The sequence below is a fragment of the Salvelinus namaycush genome, chromosome 30 (assembly GCF_016432855.1).
Source record: "Salvelinus namaycush isolate Seneca chromosome 30, SaNama_1.0, whole genome shotgun sequence".
In the NCBI taxonomy this organism is placed as follows: Eukaryota; Metazoa; Chordata; class Actinopteri; order Salmoniformes; family Salmonidae; genus Salvelinus; species Salvelinus namaycush.
This window is the reverse complement of record NC_052336.1, coordinates 11435898-11452362: the sequence shown is the minus strand read 5'-3', so window position 1 is coordinate 11452362 and position 16465 is coordinate 11435898. Positions and strand designations below refer to the sequence as shown.

General features: G+C 43.6%; 2 protein-coding genes across 2 annotated transcripts in view; both read left to right on the top strand.

The window, feature by feature from the left end:
* Window positions 1-84: 84 nt before the first annotated feature.
* Window positions 85-4027, top strand: LOC120024846 (cytochrome P450 1A1). Its single transcript, XM_038969168.1, has 7 exons — window positions 85-293; window positions 709-1579; window positions 1671-1797; window positions 1911-2000; window positions 2195-2318; window positions 2448-2534; window positions 2676-4027. Exons 2-7 carry the CDS (start codon window positions 740-742, stop codon window positions 2974-2976), a joined length of 1569 nt encoding a protein of 522 aa, XP_038825096.1. The 5' UTR covers window positions 85-293; window positions 709-739; the 3' UTR covers window positions 2977-4027.
* Window positions 4028-4458: 431 nt separating this feature from the next.
* Window positions 4459-16465, top strand: part of LOC120024848 (enhancer of mRNA-decapping protein 3-like) — a 36459-nt gene continuing 24452 nt past the window's right edge. The window contains exons 1-4 of the mRNA XM_038969169.1: window positions 4459-4557; window positions 5131-5305; window positions 5558-5751; window positions 14853-15221. Coding sequence (XP_038825097.1) covers window positions 5142-5305; window positions 5558-5751; window positions 14853-15221 — 727 coding nt within the window. The 5' untranslated portion in view covers window positions 4459-4557; window positions 5131-5141. The remainder of the gene's footprint in view (window positions 4558-5130; window positions 5306-5557; window positions 5752-14852; window positions 15222-16465) is intronic.

The following is a 16465-nucleotide window of genomic DNA, read 5'->3' as shown; positions in this document are numbered from 1 at the left end:
AGACGCTGCATTTTGGTTTAATCCCTGCTCCTCCTCTTCGGATGAAGAGGAAGAGGAAAGCCGTGACACAGCCGTTGCTGCTGGCAAGCCAAGAGAGAGCGAGAGGTTACGTCACTCAGACATCAGCCAATGGAGCTGAGAAGCGCTCTATAAAAGAAGTTCCCATTCTTACTTTTAAGTACAGAGAAACGGAGTTCTCTTATAGCAAGAGAAAAAGCTTTGTATAAATATAACATCACCTGCAAACTTCTTCGATCTCCCTGCAAGACGGCTCATTTGGCTCATAACGGAAGGTAATAAAAATGACTAATTCTGCATGTAATATATTTACATTTAATTAACAAGGAACAAGGAAACATGTTGGAATAGCAGGTGTCTTTTTGTTGTGAATGAAGTGTCGAAATAACATTTATTAACTAGTTTGCACATAATATTAGTACTTTTTTTTTTTTTTTGTACGTACGTGTAGGCAATATAACAGTTAAGTCTTCAATTTTTTTTTAACACTATACAGCCTTTTATGTAGCCTATGTTTAATGGTACGAGACTGGTAGAGTAGGGTGGTTTGCAAAAGCGTGAAAGGTGTGAGTGCACCATGCGTAAAATTCATGTAATTTTCGAACAATGTTTTCGAGCAATGTTTATTACTCAGCTGGAGTATCTTTCTCGCTCAATATTAATCACTAAAACATCTACCTCTCCTTACAGATTGTGCAGAAGCCACAAAAAAAACATACAAATGGTTCTCATGATACTACCCATTATCGGCTCAGTCTCTGTGTCTGAGGGGCTGGTGGCCATGGTAACACTATGCCTGGTGTACATGATCATGAAGTACATGCACACAGAGATCCCAGAGGGACTGAAACGGCTCCCAGGACCAAAGCCCCTGCCCATCATCGGGAATGTGCTGGAGGTGCACAACAACCCTCACCTCAGCCTGACTGCCATGAGCGAGCGCTACGGCTCAGTCTTCCAGATCCAGATAGGGATGCGGCCTGTGGTTGTTCTGAGTGGCAGCGAGACAGTCCGCCAGGCTCTTATCAAGCAAGGGGAAGACTTCGCCGGGAGGCCCGATCTATACAGCTTCAAGTTCATCAACGACGGCAAGAGCTTGGCCTTTAGTACCGACAAGGCTGGGGTGTGGCGCGCCCGCCGCAAGCTAGCTATGAGCGCCCTTCGCTCTTTCGCCACCCTGGAGGGATCGACCCCAGAGTACTCCTGTGCCCTGGAGGAGCACGTCTGCAAGGAGGGAGAGTACCTGGTAAAACAGCTGACTTCCGTCATGGATGTCAGTGGCAGCTTTGACCCCTTCCGCCATATTGTTGTATCGGTGGCCAACGTCATCTGTGGAATGTGCTTCGGCCGGCGCTACAGCCATGATGACCAGGAGCTGTTGGGCTTGGTGAACCTGAGTGATGAATTTGGGCAGGTGGTGGGCAGCGGCAACCCTGCAGACTTCATTCCCATCCTTCGTTACCTACCAAACCGCACCATGAAGAGGTTTATGGATATCAATGACCGTTTCAATACCTTTGTGCAGAAGATTGTCAGTGAGCACTATGAAAGCTATGACAAGGTAAATAATACATTGCATCATGTTTCAAAAAATATTTGATCTATTGCTGTTTGTTGTCTGTGATACTGATTGTCCATTGTTCTGTTTTCAGGACAACATCCGTGACATCACTGACTCCCTCATTGACCACTGTGAGGACAGGAAACTAGATGAGAACGCCAACATCCAGGTGTCTGATGAGAAGATTGTGGGCATTGTCAATGATCTGTTTGGGGCAGGTGAGTTGAGTTAAAATAACGCAACAGTTATGCTGAGTCACTCCATATCATTGAAACATTTTTACATTTGTAGGATGTTTTAATTATGCAATGCGGCTTCTGTCTCCCTCAAGGTTTTGACACCATCAGCACAGCTTTGTCATGGGCTGTTGTGTACCTTGTGGCTTACCCAGAGATCCAGGAAAGACTGCATCAGGAACTGAGTAAGTTGAAACTTGTTAGTTTTAACAGATAGTTCTGTTGCCTAATTTAAATGAGTCATTCACAGATCCTATAAATCAGTTCTATATGTAATTCTATGGAGTCATGATTCAAAATATTGTGGCTTACTAACCTGTCACTACGCGTCCCATTTTTTTTTTTTGATAACCAATGTTCTCTATTGTCCTCCCAACAGAGGAAAAGGTGGGAATGATTCGCACTCCCCGTCTCTCAGACAAAACCAACTTACCTCTGCTGGAAGCTTTCATCCTGGAGATCTTCCGGCACTCTTCCTTCCTGCCGTTCACCATCCCACACTGGTGAGTTGCACTTGCACCTGTTAGAAACACACATTTGCAATGTTAGCCAAACAGACATTTACAATATCAGTTACACATTATAGACACATATGGCATGGTCTGACTCTGGTATTGTCAATATTTTTTCAGCACAGTCAAGGATACATCGCTCAATGGCTACTTCATTCCCAAGGACACCTGTGTCTTTATCAACCAGTGGCAGGTCAACCATGACCCGTGAGTAGTATTTTTAAACTAAAACTTCTCAACTCCATTACTATGCAACTACTGTGCAACAACAGTGTTACTGTAGTAATTAGTGTTACTACACAGGTATAACACGAACCTAATGTAAAATGTTACGTTTGTGCTCTTCAGGGAGCTGTGGAAGGAGCCTTCTTCATTCAACCCTGACCGTTTCCTGAGTGCTGATGGCACAGAACTCAACAAACTGGAGGGGGAGAAGGTGCTCGTATTTGGCATGGGCAAGCGCCGCTGCATCGGTGAGGCCATTGGACGCAATGAGGTCTACCTCTTTTTGGCCATCCTGCTGCAAAGGCTGTGCTTCAAGGAGAAACCTGGGCACCCGCTGGACATGACCCCAGAGTACGGCCTCACCATGAAGCACAAGCGCTGTCAGCTGAAGGCTAGCCTGCGGCCATGGGGGCAGGAGGAGTGAGGGCTATGGTCACATTTATGATTCTCAACATCACTATAACTGATTTATAGTTAGCGCTACATACTTGATGGCATGAGCTGAGTTCAGATATAAAAGCCAGAGGGTACATTTTCTCTCTAGGAAAGACTGGGCTTGACACCTCTCTTGATTCATAGGAAAATTAACAGTGAGGGAAAACTGAGTCAAATTGTAGACAATTTGAAATCGATAAAATTATAATCTGAAACACGGTTTGTAGAGGGATTCCAAACAAGTGTTGAATTGGATAAAGGACCTTCACAAACTCATAGAGTTGATTGGTTTCTATGACCAGCATACTACAGGCCCTTCTAGAGTTTGTCAGGTGTTTTTTCAGGAGATATCAGGAGAGATTATAGCTGTTTAGCTGCCTTTTTGTCTACATCATTGTGTTTTACTTCTCCTCTTGCCTTGATCACAGCTCATATACTGTATCAGATTGCTTTAAAGAGGATGAATCTATAAAACATACACATAACCCCACGGTGGGGTGTTAAAGAGCATTGTTTTTAGTTCCATGTTTGGGTAAAACATTTTGCTACATATTTTTTTGTGGCAAAAATGTTACTACCTACATGATAAAGTTCTTGTACTTTTGAGTTATTGTTCAGGTGGTCATAGATCACAGACAGAGTTGAATGGATGTATCCTCCCATTTCTAAGCTAGATATTTTTATTCCACTGAATAAATCAGTCAAACGTGGACACAACACACTGAAGCTATGTTTGTATGCCACCAACATGTGATTGATTGTTTGTGTACATATTTAAGCCTAGATGTATTTTGGAAAGTCCTTTTGTGAAATGTGCCTAAAATGTGTATATATTGTGGTGACTTATTATGGTGGCTTTGTATGACTTTATCAGAATACTAAAATACGTATGTATTACTGACTGTTATAAATGTCAACATTTTATAATGTAACGAAGGACTCTTGTAAACTAAAGCCCAAACTGTATACACTATGCATTGTGTTGTTGGTAGCTATCTAGGTAGCTACTGAAATAAAAGCTGAAAATGATAGAAAATCAATTAACTTGTGCTCTCTTTTCTTGAGTGTGTTGGCCTATCTCATTGGCAACCCATGCAACCATTCACAAGCTAATATACACTGGCCAACCATTAGGAGGACGTCGGTATTTGGCTGACCAAAGAGTAAATCTGTGACACTACTAGCTAGATAAGATAGGGTTGGATATCGTCACTGACCTGTGTACAAGACTTGGACTTCTACTATAAAAACAATCAGCACACAAACTGAGCACGTTTTATGAGTAAATAAGCTATAAACTTGCCATTGGTGCAATGATTTAAAACAACATTTGTTGGCATTATAAATAATGCCTTAATTGTTTATAATAAGTGCATTTACCTTAATACACTTTTGCAGCAACATGTGCCCTCATTGGTGCCCCCCGCATAAACAGTCAATGAACGCTGGTTGGGAAAGCTAAGGAAGTGACGCTGTGAACAGGAAACAACACGGAATCTTCGAGTTCAGAAAGTGTTGTTAGCAAACTAGAAAATTCATCACAAAAAACTCTATCATACACAAAAACAAGGTATATTCTTTTCAATTTTACCAGACAGCGTTTAATGAATAACAAAATGGTGGAGAGGATGGCTATATTAATAACAGACGTTAGCCGTGATCTCTGATTTAGCTACGCTAACGTTATTTAGTTAACGTTAGCGTTCACAGCAATTTGGCAGTAGCTAGCTATTTAGTTAGCTAGGTAGCGTTAGCTAGCCATCTTTTCGAATGGAACAGCTAGCCAATTACGTTATTTGGTTAGTTAGCTAGATACCGATTTAACACAGTGATAACGAACTAGGGTATTTGACAGCTACATTGCCAGTTTGTTTCCTAGCTAGCTAGCTAACGACGTAATTGCCAGAGTAGGTAAGTGATGAGTGAGTAGCCAGTTTACGTTAGATAGCTAACATTAGTAGTAATCTACAAAGTGCGGTGGTTACCCCCTGCTGTTAGCCCATTGTATAGCCAATGTAACTGTGATGGAACTCATATTTTAGACCTGTAACTAAGTCCTTAGACTGTGTTCCACCATTAATGTCCCATTGGTCAGAAAGTTATAATGTATTTGTGAAGTTGACTGTCTTCCATATATGCCTAGATCCAGAGAGAATGGCTGCAGACTGGCTGGGCAGTCTGGTGTCAATAAACTGTGGACCAACCCTGGGCATGTACCAGGGAGAAGTGTCATCTGTGGACCAGACTAGTCAGACCATCTCTCTCAGACAACCTTTCCACAATGGGGTCAGGTGCCCTGTCCCTGAGGTCACCTTCAGGTAAGGCTTTCACATGGTGAAGTACAGAAAGATTAGCCTGCATCACAGATTTCAGGAAATAATTTGCAGTGACAATGACATAGGAGAGGAGTTGGCATTTGGCAAGATGGCACAAACAGATCTGAGACTCGGGCTACAGACATACTAGTTACATTCTGTGCATTGATCTAGTTATTTCACAAAGACATAGGGGCGTACTTATTTGTTTTAAGCAATCTGCTGTTAACATGTCAATGTTTACATTCTGTGCAGTGCTATGGACATCAGAGAGCTCAAGTTCCTGGATATCCAAACACAAAGTGGTGTCAGCAGAGCCAGTGCTGGACAGGGGATCTTGTCTGATCCAGGCGTCATTTCTTCAGGGCAGAGTGGTCAGAATAGCAGAGGTGGTTACCCTGCCAACAACACCCATTCCACCACCGCTCCTATTACCATTTTACGCAAAGGTGAGATGAGAGGACTAGTTTGGGAGTTTTATTTTTCAAACTGGTTGCAAGGCCCTGACGCAACATCCCCTCAGGTAACAACAATTGGGCTGGGGGACTTTTTATACACTGATAGTGGAACACCACCTTCTATCAGCAGTTCTCCAGAAGCCACAAAAAGTGCTGTCTGACTGAGTGCATTTGAATAGGCCACGGGCTTCTTCAGTGTATTCTACAATGGCCACAGCCTTTCTTCTTATGTACAGTGCAATCGGAAAGTATTCAGACCCCTTGACTTTTTCCACATTTTGTTACGTTACAGCATTATAAAATGGATATTAAAAAAAATCTACACACAATGTCAAAGCAAAAACAGGTTTTTAGACATTTTTGCAAATGTATTAAATATCAGAAATAACTTATTTAAGTATTCAGACCCTTTGCTATGACTCAAAATTGAGATTCGGTGCATCCTGTTTCCATAGACCCCCCCCCCCCCAGTCTAAACTGAGCTTTCGGGGGAGAAGGGCCTTGGTCAGGGAGGTGACCAAGAACCCAATGGTCACTCTGATAGAGCTCCAGAGTTCTTCTGTGGAGAAGGACACTCCACCAATCAGGCCTTTACAGGTGTGCCAAGCTTGTAGCATCACACCTAAGAAGACTTGAGGCTGTAATCGCTGCCAAAGGTGCTTCAAAAAAGTACTGAGTAAAGGGTCTGAATACTTCTGTAAATGGTATATTTCTGTATGAAATAAACGTTCAGGTGATGGGAGAAGGGCACAACGGCCACTGGCCGCAAAAGGCATGGATTGCGAAAAAACAAAGGAGAGCTCATGCCTTTCAAGCAACTTTTTTTCAAATCATCATTAGAGTCGCATCGTGCAATGTATTAAAAATCAAAACATATAGCCCAACGTTTGTAGAACATTCTTATGGCTGCAGTCCCGTTAACGTGATCGATATGACAACAGCCAGTGAAAGTGCAGGGCGCCAAATTCAAACAACAGAAATCTCATAATTAAAATTCCTCAAACATACATGTATCTCATACCATTTTAAAGGTAATCTTGTTGTTAATCCCACCAAAGTGTCCGATTTCAAATAGGCTTTTCAGCGAAAGCACCACAAACGATTATGTTAGGTCACCACCAACTCACAGAAAAAGGAGTTACAAAAAGCACAAATAGAGATAAAATTAATCACTAACCTTTGATGATCTTCATCAGATGACACTCATAGGACTTCATGTTACACAATACATATGTCTTGTTCGATTAAGTTCATATTTATATCCAAAAACCTCTGTTTACATTGGCGCCATGTTCAGAAATGCCTCCAAAATATCCGGAGAAATTGCAGAGAACCACGTCAAATAACAGAAATACTCATCATATACTTTGATGAAAGATACATGTTTTACATAGAATTAAAGATACACTTGTTCTTAATGCAACCGCTGTGTCAGATTTCAAAGAGCTTTACGGCAAAACACAATATTCAATAATCTGAAAACAGCGTTCAGCCACAAAGGCAAGCCATACAGTTACCCGCCAAATTGTGCAGTCAACAAAACTCATAAAAAGCATTATAAATCTTCACTTACCTTTGCTGATCTTCGTCGGAATGCACTCCCAGGACTCCCACTTCCACAAGAAATGTTCGTTTTTTTCGGTAATGTCCATCATTTATGTTCAAATAGCTATTTTTGAACCGTGTTTGGTAAACAAATCCAACGTCAGGGAAACGCGTTCACTAAAACCTGACGAAATGTCCAAAAGTCCCGTAACAGTCCGTAGAAACATGTCAAACGATGTATTGAATCAATCTTTATAATGTTTTTAACATAAATCTTGAATAATGTTCCAACCGGAGAATTACATTGACTTCAGATGAGCGATGGAACAGAGCTCCCTCTCATGTGAACGCGCATGGTCAAAGAATGGTCAGGTCATGGCAGACCTGACTTATTCCCCTCTCATTCGGCCCCTCTTCACAGTAGAGGCATCAGACAAGGTTCTACAGACTGTTGACATCTAGTGGAAGCCGTAGGAAGTGCAAACCCATCCATATCTCGCTGTGATTTCAATGGGCTCTTGGTTGAAAATCGACCAGCCTCAGAATTTCCACTTCCTGTTTGGATTTTTTCTCAGGTTTTTGCCTGCCATATGAGTTCTGTTATACTCCCAGACATAATTCAAACAGTTTTAGAAACTTCAGAGTGTTTTCTATCCAATACTACTAATAATATGCATATATTAGCAACTATGACTGAGGTGCAGGCCGTTTACTCTGGGAACCTCTGTGCACCTTTCATCCAAGCTACTCAATACTGCCCCTGCAGCCATAAGAAGTTAATAACTCTAAATTAAGCATATAGGAGTAGCTATGTTAACCGCTCAACACAGAATAGCTGCACTTGCGCACTATCCTCAAATCATTTGGAGAAAATATTTATATTTTATTCAGCTATGTTCAATTGTATTCTTCATACTATAAAATAATGGCACAGAATTCTAAGCAAATCTTGTTGCTAAATGAACTAGTGTAGACTACAGCTATTTGGCATAGCCAGATCAGGGCCTAACATAAGGACAACTCAGAGTATGCTATTCTGTTCTTCTGAAATAAACGACGTTTTTTATTCATATCATGCTTCTTTAGACTTGTCTAAAATAAATAATATATTTATTGTGAAGGTGTAGGCTATATTACATGGATTTATTAGACTTTTTCTAATATAGATATTCCAAAGGTCTGCATCGGTGGCTTGTAGGCTATGTGTGGAAGCCAGGAGATGCTAAATGTGTTCGTTAGTTAACGGACAATTACCGTGAGACCGACCAGTTATTTGCTTGACAATCACCGGCTGATTAAATTTCATGACCGCCACAGTCCTAGTAATGTAACAAAATGTGGAAAAAGTCAAGGGGTCTGAATACTTTCTGAATGCACTATATATTGCACCAGACTCTTACACCATTTATTTAACCTTTTTATTTAACCATCACACTCAATGACTACATAACTTTTTATCTCTGCCTCTGTTGCTTATGTGTGCTAGATGTAGGCTAATACATTTGACCTGCACTATATTTAGCCACTTCATGTGTTTACTCATTGAATTTGGTGCCACTGTAACAGTTAATCTCATTTAGAAAGTACACTCAACACATTATCACATTGGGAACGAGGCTATTTCTCAATTATGACATGTTTACATAAGATAGTTTAAGCACAGTCATGAACATATTTCTCACAATCTGACTGTGATTATAGAGCAGAAAGTTCTCATTGTTGATCTTTTTCCTTATTCAGTGACAGGAGGAAATGTGAAACTACAAGAATCAGTGTCACATGTAAATCCACTCCCTAATCTCTAGGCTCTGCACAGTTTGTCAGCAGTCATTGAAGCCAAGCCAACACATTGCTTCACCTGGCATTTTTTTCTGTTTTTGATCATAGTAACATTTATGCACTTGTCTTTTCTGAGAGACACCTAGGCTCTGTGGGTAGGAAGGGAAAGGTTACACTGTTTTCCTGACCGGCACATTCATACATTAAGGGCTTCTGTTTCTTTTGTTTGGTCCCTGCTCTGTTATTTCTGTTCATCAGACACAGAAATCTCTGTTTTGGCACAAATGTTTTAGTAAATTATTAACCTCAGATGTACTATGAGAATACTTTTCTGTAATTTCTGCCTGGTAAAATAACCACAACCCATAATCAAATCAAATTTTATTTGTCACATGCGCCGAATACAACCTTACAGTGAAATGCTTACTTACGAGCCCTTAACCAACAATGCAGTTTAAAAAAATATGGATAAGAAATAAAGTAACAAGTAATTAAAGATCAGCAGTAAAATAACAATAGCGAGTCCATATATAGGGGGGTACCGGTACAGAGTCAATGCGCGGGGGCACCGGTTAGTTGAGGTAATATGTACATGTAGGTAGAGTTATTAAAGTGACTATGCATACATGATAACAACAGAGAGTAGCAGCGGTGTAAAAGGGGGGGCAATGCAAATAGTCTGGGTGCCATTTGGTTAGATGTTCAGGAGTCTTATGGCTTGGGGGTAGAAGCTGTTGAGAAGCCGTTGAGAAGCCTCTTAGACCTAGACTTGGCGCTCCGGTACCGCTTGCCGTGCGGTAGCAGAGAGAACAGTTTATGACTAGGGTGGCTGGAGTCTTGGACAATTTTTAGTGCCTTCCTTTGACACCGCCTTGTATAGCGGTCCTGGGTGGCAGGAAGCTTGGCCCCAGTGATGTACTGGGCCGTTCACACTACCCTCTGTAGTGCCTTGCGGTCGGATGCCAAGCAGTTGCCATACCAGGCAGTGATGCGACCAGTCAGGATGCTCTCGATGGTGCAGCTGTAGAATCTTTTGAGGATCTGAGGACCCATGCCAAATCTTTTCAGTCTCCTGAGGGGGAATAGGTTTTGTCGTGCCCTCTTCACGACTGTCTTGGTGTGCTTGGAGCATGTAAGTTTGTTGGTGATGTGGACGCCAAGGAACTTGAAGCTCTCAACCTGCTCCACTGCAGCCCCGTCGATGAGAATGGGGGCATGCTCGGTCCTGTTTTTCCTTTAGTCCGCAATCATCTCCTTTGTCTTGATCACGTTGAGGGAGAGGGTGTTGTCCTGGCACCACACGGCCAGGTCTCTGACCTCCTCCCCATAGGCTGTCTCGTCGGTGTTGTGTCATCGGAAAACTTAATGATGGTGTTGGAGTCGTGCTTGGCCGTGCAGTCATGAGTGAACAGGGAGTGCAGGAGTTGACTGAGCACGCACCCCTGAGGGGCCCCTGTGTTGAGGATCAGCATGGCGGATGTATTGTTACCTACCCTTACTACCTGGGGGCGGCCCATCAGGAAGTCTAGGATCCAATTGCGGAGGGAGGTGTTTAGTCCCAGGGTCCTTAGCTTATTGATGAGCTTTAGGGCACTATGGTGTTGAACGCTGAGCTGTAGTCAATGAATAGCATTCTCACATAGATGTTCATTTTGTCCAGGTGGGAAAGGGCAGTGTGAAGTGCAATTGAGATTCCATCATCTGTGGATATGTTGGGGCACTATGGAAATTGGAGTGGATCTAGGGTTTCTGGGATAATGGTGTTGATGTGAGCCATGACCAGCTTTTCAAAGCACTTCATGGCTACAGACGTGAGTGCTACGGGTCGGTAGTCATTTAGGCAGGTTACCTTAGTGTTCTTGGGCACAGGCACTATGGTGGTCTGCTTAAAACATGTTGGTTTTACAGACTTGGACAGGGAGAGGTTGAAAATGTCATTGAAGTCAGTTGGTCAGCACATGCTCACAGTACACGTCCTGGTAATCCGTCTGGCCCTGCGGCCTTGTGAATGTTGACCTGTTTAAAGGTCTTACTCACATCGGCTGCGGAAAGCATGATCGCACAGTCTTTCGGAACAGCTGGTGCTCGCATGCATGTTTCAGTGTTATTCGCTTCGAAGCGAGCATAGAAGTGGTTTAGCTCGTCTGGTAGGCTTGTGTCACTGGGCAGCTCTCGGCTGTGCTTCCCTTTGTAGTCTGTAATGGTTTACAAGCCCTGCCACATCCGGCGAGCGTCAGAGCCGGTGTAGTACGATTCAGTCTTAGTACTGTATTGACGCTTTTCCTGTTTGATGGTTCGTCGGAGGGCATAGCGGGATTTCTTATAAGCTTCCGGGTTGGAGTCTGCTCCTTGAAAGCGGCAGTTATAGCCTTTAGCTCAGTGGGAATGTTGCCTGTAATCCATGGCTTCTGGTTGGGGTATGTACTACGGTCACTGTGGGGACGATGTCATTGATGCACTTATTGATGAAGCCAATGACTGATGTGGTGTACTCCTCAATGCCATTGGAGGAATCCCGGAACATATTCCAGTCTGTGCTAGCAAAACAGTCCTGTAGCTTAGCATCTGCTTCATCTGACCACTTTTTTTATTGATCTAGTCACAGGTGCTTCCTGCTTTCATTTTTGCTTGTAAGCAGGAATCAGGAGGATAGAATTATGGTCAGATTTGCCAAATGGAGGGCGAGGGAGAGCTTTGTTATGCGTCTCTGTGTGTGGAGTAAAGGTGGTCCAGAGTTTTTTTCCCTCTGGTTGCACATTTAACATGCTGATAGAAATTTGGTAAAACGGATTTAAGTTTCCCTGCATTAAAGTCCCCAGACACTAGGAGTGCTGCCTCTGGGTGAGCGTTTTCTTGTTTGCGTATGGCGGAATACAGCTCCTTCAATGCTGTCTTAGTGCCAGCCTCAGTCTGTGGTGGTATGTAAAGAGCTACGAAAAATACAGATAAACTCTCTAGGTAGATAGAGTATCTCACGACAAGCTGTAGACTACACTATCTCAAGTGAGCAATAGCTCGAGACTTCCTTAGATATCGTGCACCAGCTGTTATTTACAAAAATACATAGTCCGCCGCCCCTTGTCTTACCAGATGCCGCAGGCCTGTCCTGCCGGTACAGTTTATAACCAGCCAGCTGTATGTTGATTGTCGTCGTTCAGCCACGACTCCGTTGAGCATAAGATATTACAGTTTTAAATGTCCCGTTGGTAGTTTAATCTTCCGCGTTGGTCATCGATTTTATTCTACAAAGATTGCACGTTTGCTAGCAGAATGGAAGGAAGTGGGGGTTTATTCGATCGCCTACGAATTCTCAGGAGGCAGCCCGCCCTCTGGCCACTATGTCTCAGCCACTTCTTCACACAAATCACGGGTATCTGGGCTTGTTCCCGAGAAAGCAGAAAATCATTCACGTCGGGCTCCTCAGACTCGTTAAAGGAAAAAAAGGATTCTGGTGAGTAATCGCAGTCCTGATGTCCGGAAGTTATTTTCAGTCATCGGTTGGGGACATGTAAAATGTTTGCCTTCTTCTCCGGCTCCATTGTTACATAAAGCAGCGACCCTTTTAAAATAGCTACTTAATAGTTATCTGCTTAATCAGTCTAGTTTATTTCTGTCTGTCTGGTGAACCGGTGTCCTTTCCTCTAGTCTATGGTTTCACTAGGTTACTGTTAACAAGCCTGTGCGTGGAAGCAGCCAGGCACTGTTTGCAATGCTGTGACTTCCCCAGATTCCCATAGCGTGCAAAAGGCTTGTACCAAAGTTCCTCTTTACAATACGTGTGTGACTAAGATCAATAAACATTCCCCCCTCGCTTTGCCTGATCCTAAAGAGGAGGTTATGCAAGGCCTGGCTTACGTGCCCTTCTGTTCTCAGTCTCCTCACCCTCCCTCTCTCCTGCTCAGAACAGGACCCCCCCACAGGAAGCCATGTTGTGGCAGTGCGCTTGGTAGGGGCCAGGCCATATCAATTGTGGAAGCACTGTTTACTTTTGGATTTTTTATTTTAATCTCAAGATTCTTGGGCCAACAGCCAAGGGAGCTAATGCACAAATTGCAGGAGCCTGAAGTGCTGAGTGGCCGGGGTTGGGCTGACCCTTTCACATCAATGCCATGCCCCTAACCAGCCCCTTAGCAGGGGGCCATAGAAAGAAAGGGAGGTGGGGTTACAGACTACTTATGCAAGAACATGGGCTATACAAATGATTTGTAATTATCTGACAATATTCTGGGAGATTTAGGATGGGAATGTAGTAATGAAATGAATTATGCATAGTCCTCTGCAAATCAAGTGGATTATCTTGGATCCAAACAGACCGTGATAAATTAAGAGGGTAATTGGGGGGGAAAATAGATTAAAAAATAAATCCATATAAACATGTTCCTATACATGCTATCAGTCCTTTGTTTTTCCTGTGCCCCTGGTACATACCATTAAGTGTCCAGTAAAGCTCTTCCTTCCTGTTCTTGATTGGACTGTCTCACACATACACACACACACACACACACACACACACACACACACACACACACACACACACACACACACACACACACACACACACACACACACACACACACACACACACACACACACACACAGAGGGAGTTGTTGCGGCTGACTGACATTGTTTTCCTTCTGTCAGTCTTACCTTGCATGTGAAGACATTTCTCTCCAGATAACACAGCAACATGTTGACAAGCCTCACACGCTGTCACAGCACGCTGTCACTCACTGCAGTTTTGCGCCTGCGTGTGATTCATTTTTCTGTTAGAGTATTGGCCAACATTTGCTTGTAACATGTGTAATATGGGTCATGTTTAGTCATTCTTTGAAATGTAGTTCACCGTGTAGTTTCAGTCAATTATTTTTCACATGGCTCAAGTTCATGTTTTGTTCAAATATCTCAGCTGTCATTGAACCTAAGATTCTTACAGCTCACATTTTCACATTGCTTCTATCAGACACTAGTACTAGCTTGGTGTTCATTATTCTCTGCTTGACTTGGAGCGTTGCCCAGTGCATTCAGGCATCTGATTCACTGAGATTTACAATAGACCTGTAGGTAATTATACTCTGTGTGGTCTCATTGTAAAATGTTTACCTATGTTGAAAAGCCAATGCACACATATGAACAGATTTTTTTTATGCAGTCCCTCACTCCCCTCCATTGTCGAAAATACATTGATATAGTAGCAGGTCTCAGATCAGTCGGTGTGATCGGGTGACAACACCATTGTGACAACAGTAGTGTGTACGTGACTTGACTGAGAGTCTTGGTGTGTATCTTGCGTGAGAGCCTAAAGTACCTAGCTGTCAGAGTGACACTTGCGTGCGGCTGTGCCTCTCTCTCTCTCTAGGTTAGCGTGAGACCTCATCACGGTTAGGGTTGAACACCCGGTTTTTCCAGTTATTTTTTTTCTCCAGTTGGTTCTTTTTGATTTGTTAGTGCGCCATGCATGTATCTAAACGTTGTGTGTTGAGGATTGTGTGTTGATAGAAAACTACTAGCCTGTATTATTAATGTGCTATTGATGTTGCTTGTTATGTAACTGTAGCTCCTGATACAGCCATAGGATAAGATCAGTATTGGCGACACATTAGAGAGCAGACTGGAGTCCTGACAGAGATTTATGGACTCCAGTCTGAAATATTACCCTCTTAACTGGGATTAATATGCACCATAATTGCTAGTCAGGCTATAGGCATATGTATTGTAAAAATAATTTGGAGTTAATCATCCTCCTAATGTCTTGATTCATATTCTTCAGGTCCTCCAGCATCATCTAGTAACCGAGGGCCAAACCAGGCCACGCCGAAGAAGAACGGAATGAAGAACGGAGTAGGAGGAGGTGGAGGGCAGATGAGGCTCAGGGACGACGAGTGTTTTGGTGCTGACATGGACGAGGGTCTGGACACAGACTTTGACTTTGAGGCGAACCTGGCACTGTTCGACAAGGCAGCCGTGTTCTCGCAGATTGACGGCACAGATTGCAATGGGGCACGTTCCCGTGGTACGCCCGGTGGCGAACGCGGTACACCCACACGTTACCGTCACGACGAGAACATCCTGGAGGTCAAACCAGTCGTCTACCGGCAGATCACGGTCCCACAACACGGGGGCAAGGAGTACTGCACTGGTAAGAGAGAGAGACAACACAACACCCTCCATTGGCTCCATTCACATTCACCATGGGAGAGAGAGCGAGCACCCTCCTCCATTCACATATATCACACATCCACATCTAGAGACCTGCTGCCCTGAGGGTTAGACTGATAGAGCACTCTCCATTCACATCTGTCATCACACATTCACTTCCAGAGGCCTGTCTGCCAGTGCCCTTAGGCCCTGAGTGTCTCTCACCCCAGCCACTGGATCTATTGAGGCTACAGTAGACCCATGGGTTTGGCTAAGCGAGCCAGACTAGTGGAGAGACAGGACATTGTGTACAGGTCTAAAATAGGCCTTAAACTAACAGGCAAGAAGAAAATTGCCCCAGTAATTGGACGCAACCGTGAGGAATTACAACAGTGTCGGTATTCTCAGTGAAGACCATCGGGCTGGAGATGTGATGGGGGAGAGATATTGGTTCCGGTCACAGCCCAGCCCATGTGCAGCGTGCGGTGAAGAGGTTGAGCCTCTCCCTCTCAGTAATCACTGCTGGCTTCTCCCTAAGGAGTGACACACCCACCGTGCACACACACCCACCGTGCACACACCCACACCTAAAGAGCTAGTCTTCTCTGTCCATACAGATACTAGAATGTTTTTCGTGTAGCTCAGAGATGGGAAAACGACTGTAGATTGGTGACCCATTCAACCAAAGAATCGGGATTTACCATGAAAAATATATATTTTTTGTCCCTCTAAAATTAATAGAATTGATGACCGACACAACAAGTTCTACCCTCAGGATGTTTTCTGTTGCATGCGTGTCTTGCGGACCGGTGATAATGAGTGTAGTGTTTACTTTGGAAACGAGTTGAATTCCCCCTCCATGTCAGTGTTGACTTTAGACATGAATAGTGTAAGTTCTCAGAGTGACAGTGTGGGTCTAATGTAGGCCTACCTCTTGTGCTTCTGTGACGCAACACTGAAACGCTTTGCTGGATGTGGGTTTGACTGTCTCCTATAGGCCAGAAAGGGCCACTTCCCACTTTGCAACGTGCTGGGCTGGCTGGGATCCTACTCTGGTTGCTCTTTTGATTGAGGCAGCAGGTGACTTTTGAGCTCACTGCCCTACCACACCATGCAGTCCCAGTCCATCTCTGGGAAGAGGAGCTGCTCTTCCACACCTCAACAACACTCTTTATAAGTGTGTTACATAATTGGTTTCATACAGGAGATAAGTGAATGGCACACTATGCTAGGCCCCTGGTCTGG

Excerpts from the sequence above, each read along its gene's own strand:
- LOC120024846 (XM_038969168.1), top strand. The coding sequence starts at position 740 with ATGGTTCTCATGATACTACCCATTATCGGCTCAGTCTCTGTGTCTGAG. Across the intron at positions 1,580-1,670 it reads ACTATGAAAGCTATGACAAG|GACAACATCCGTGACATCAC; the intron begins GTAAATAATACA and ends TTCTGTTTTCAG. Across the intron at positions 2,319-2,447 it reads CCGTTCACCATCCCACACTG|CACAGTCAAGGATACATCGC; the intron begins GTGAGTTGCACT and ends ATATTTTTTCAG.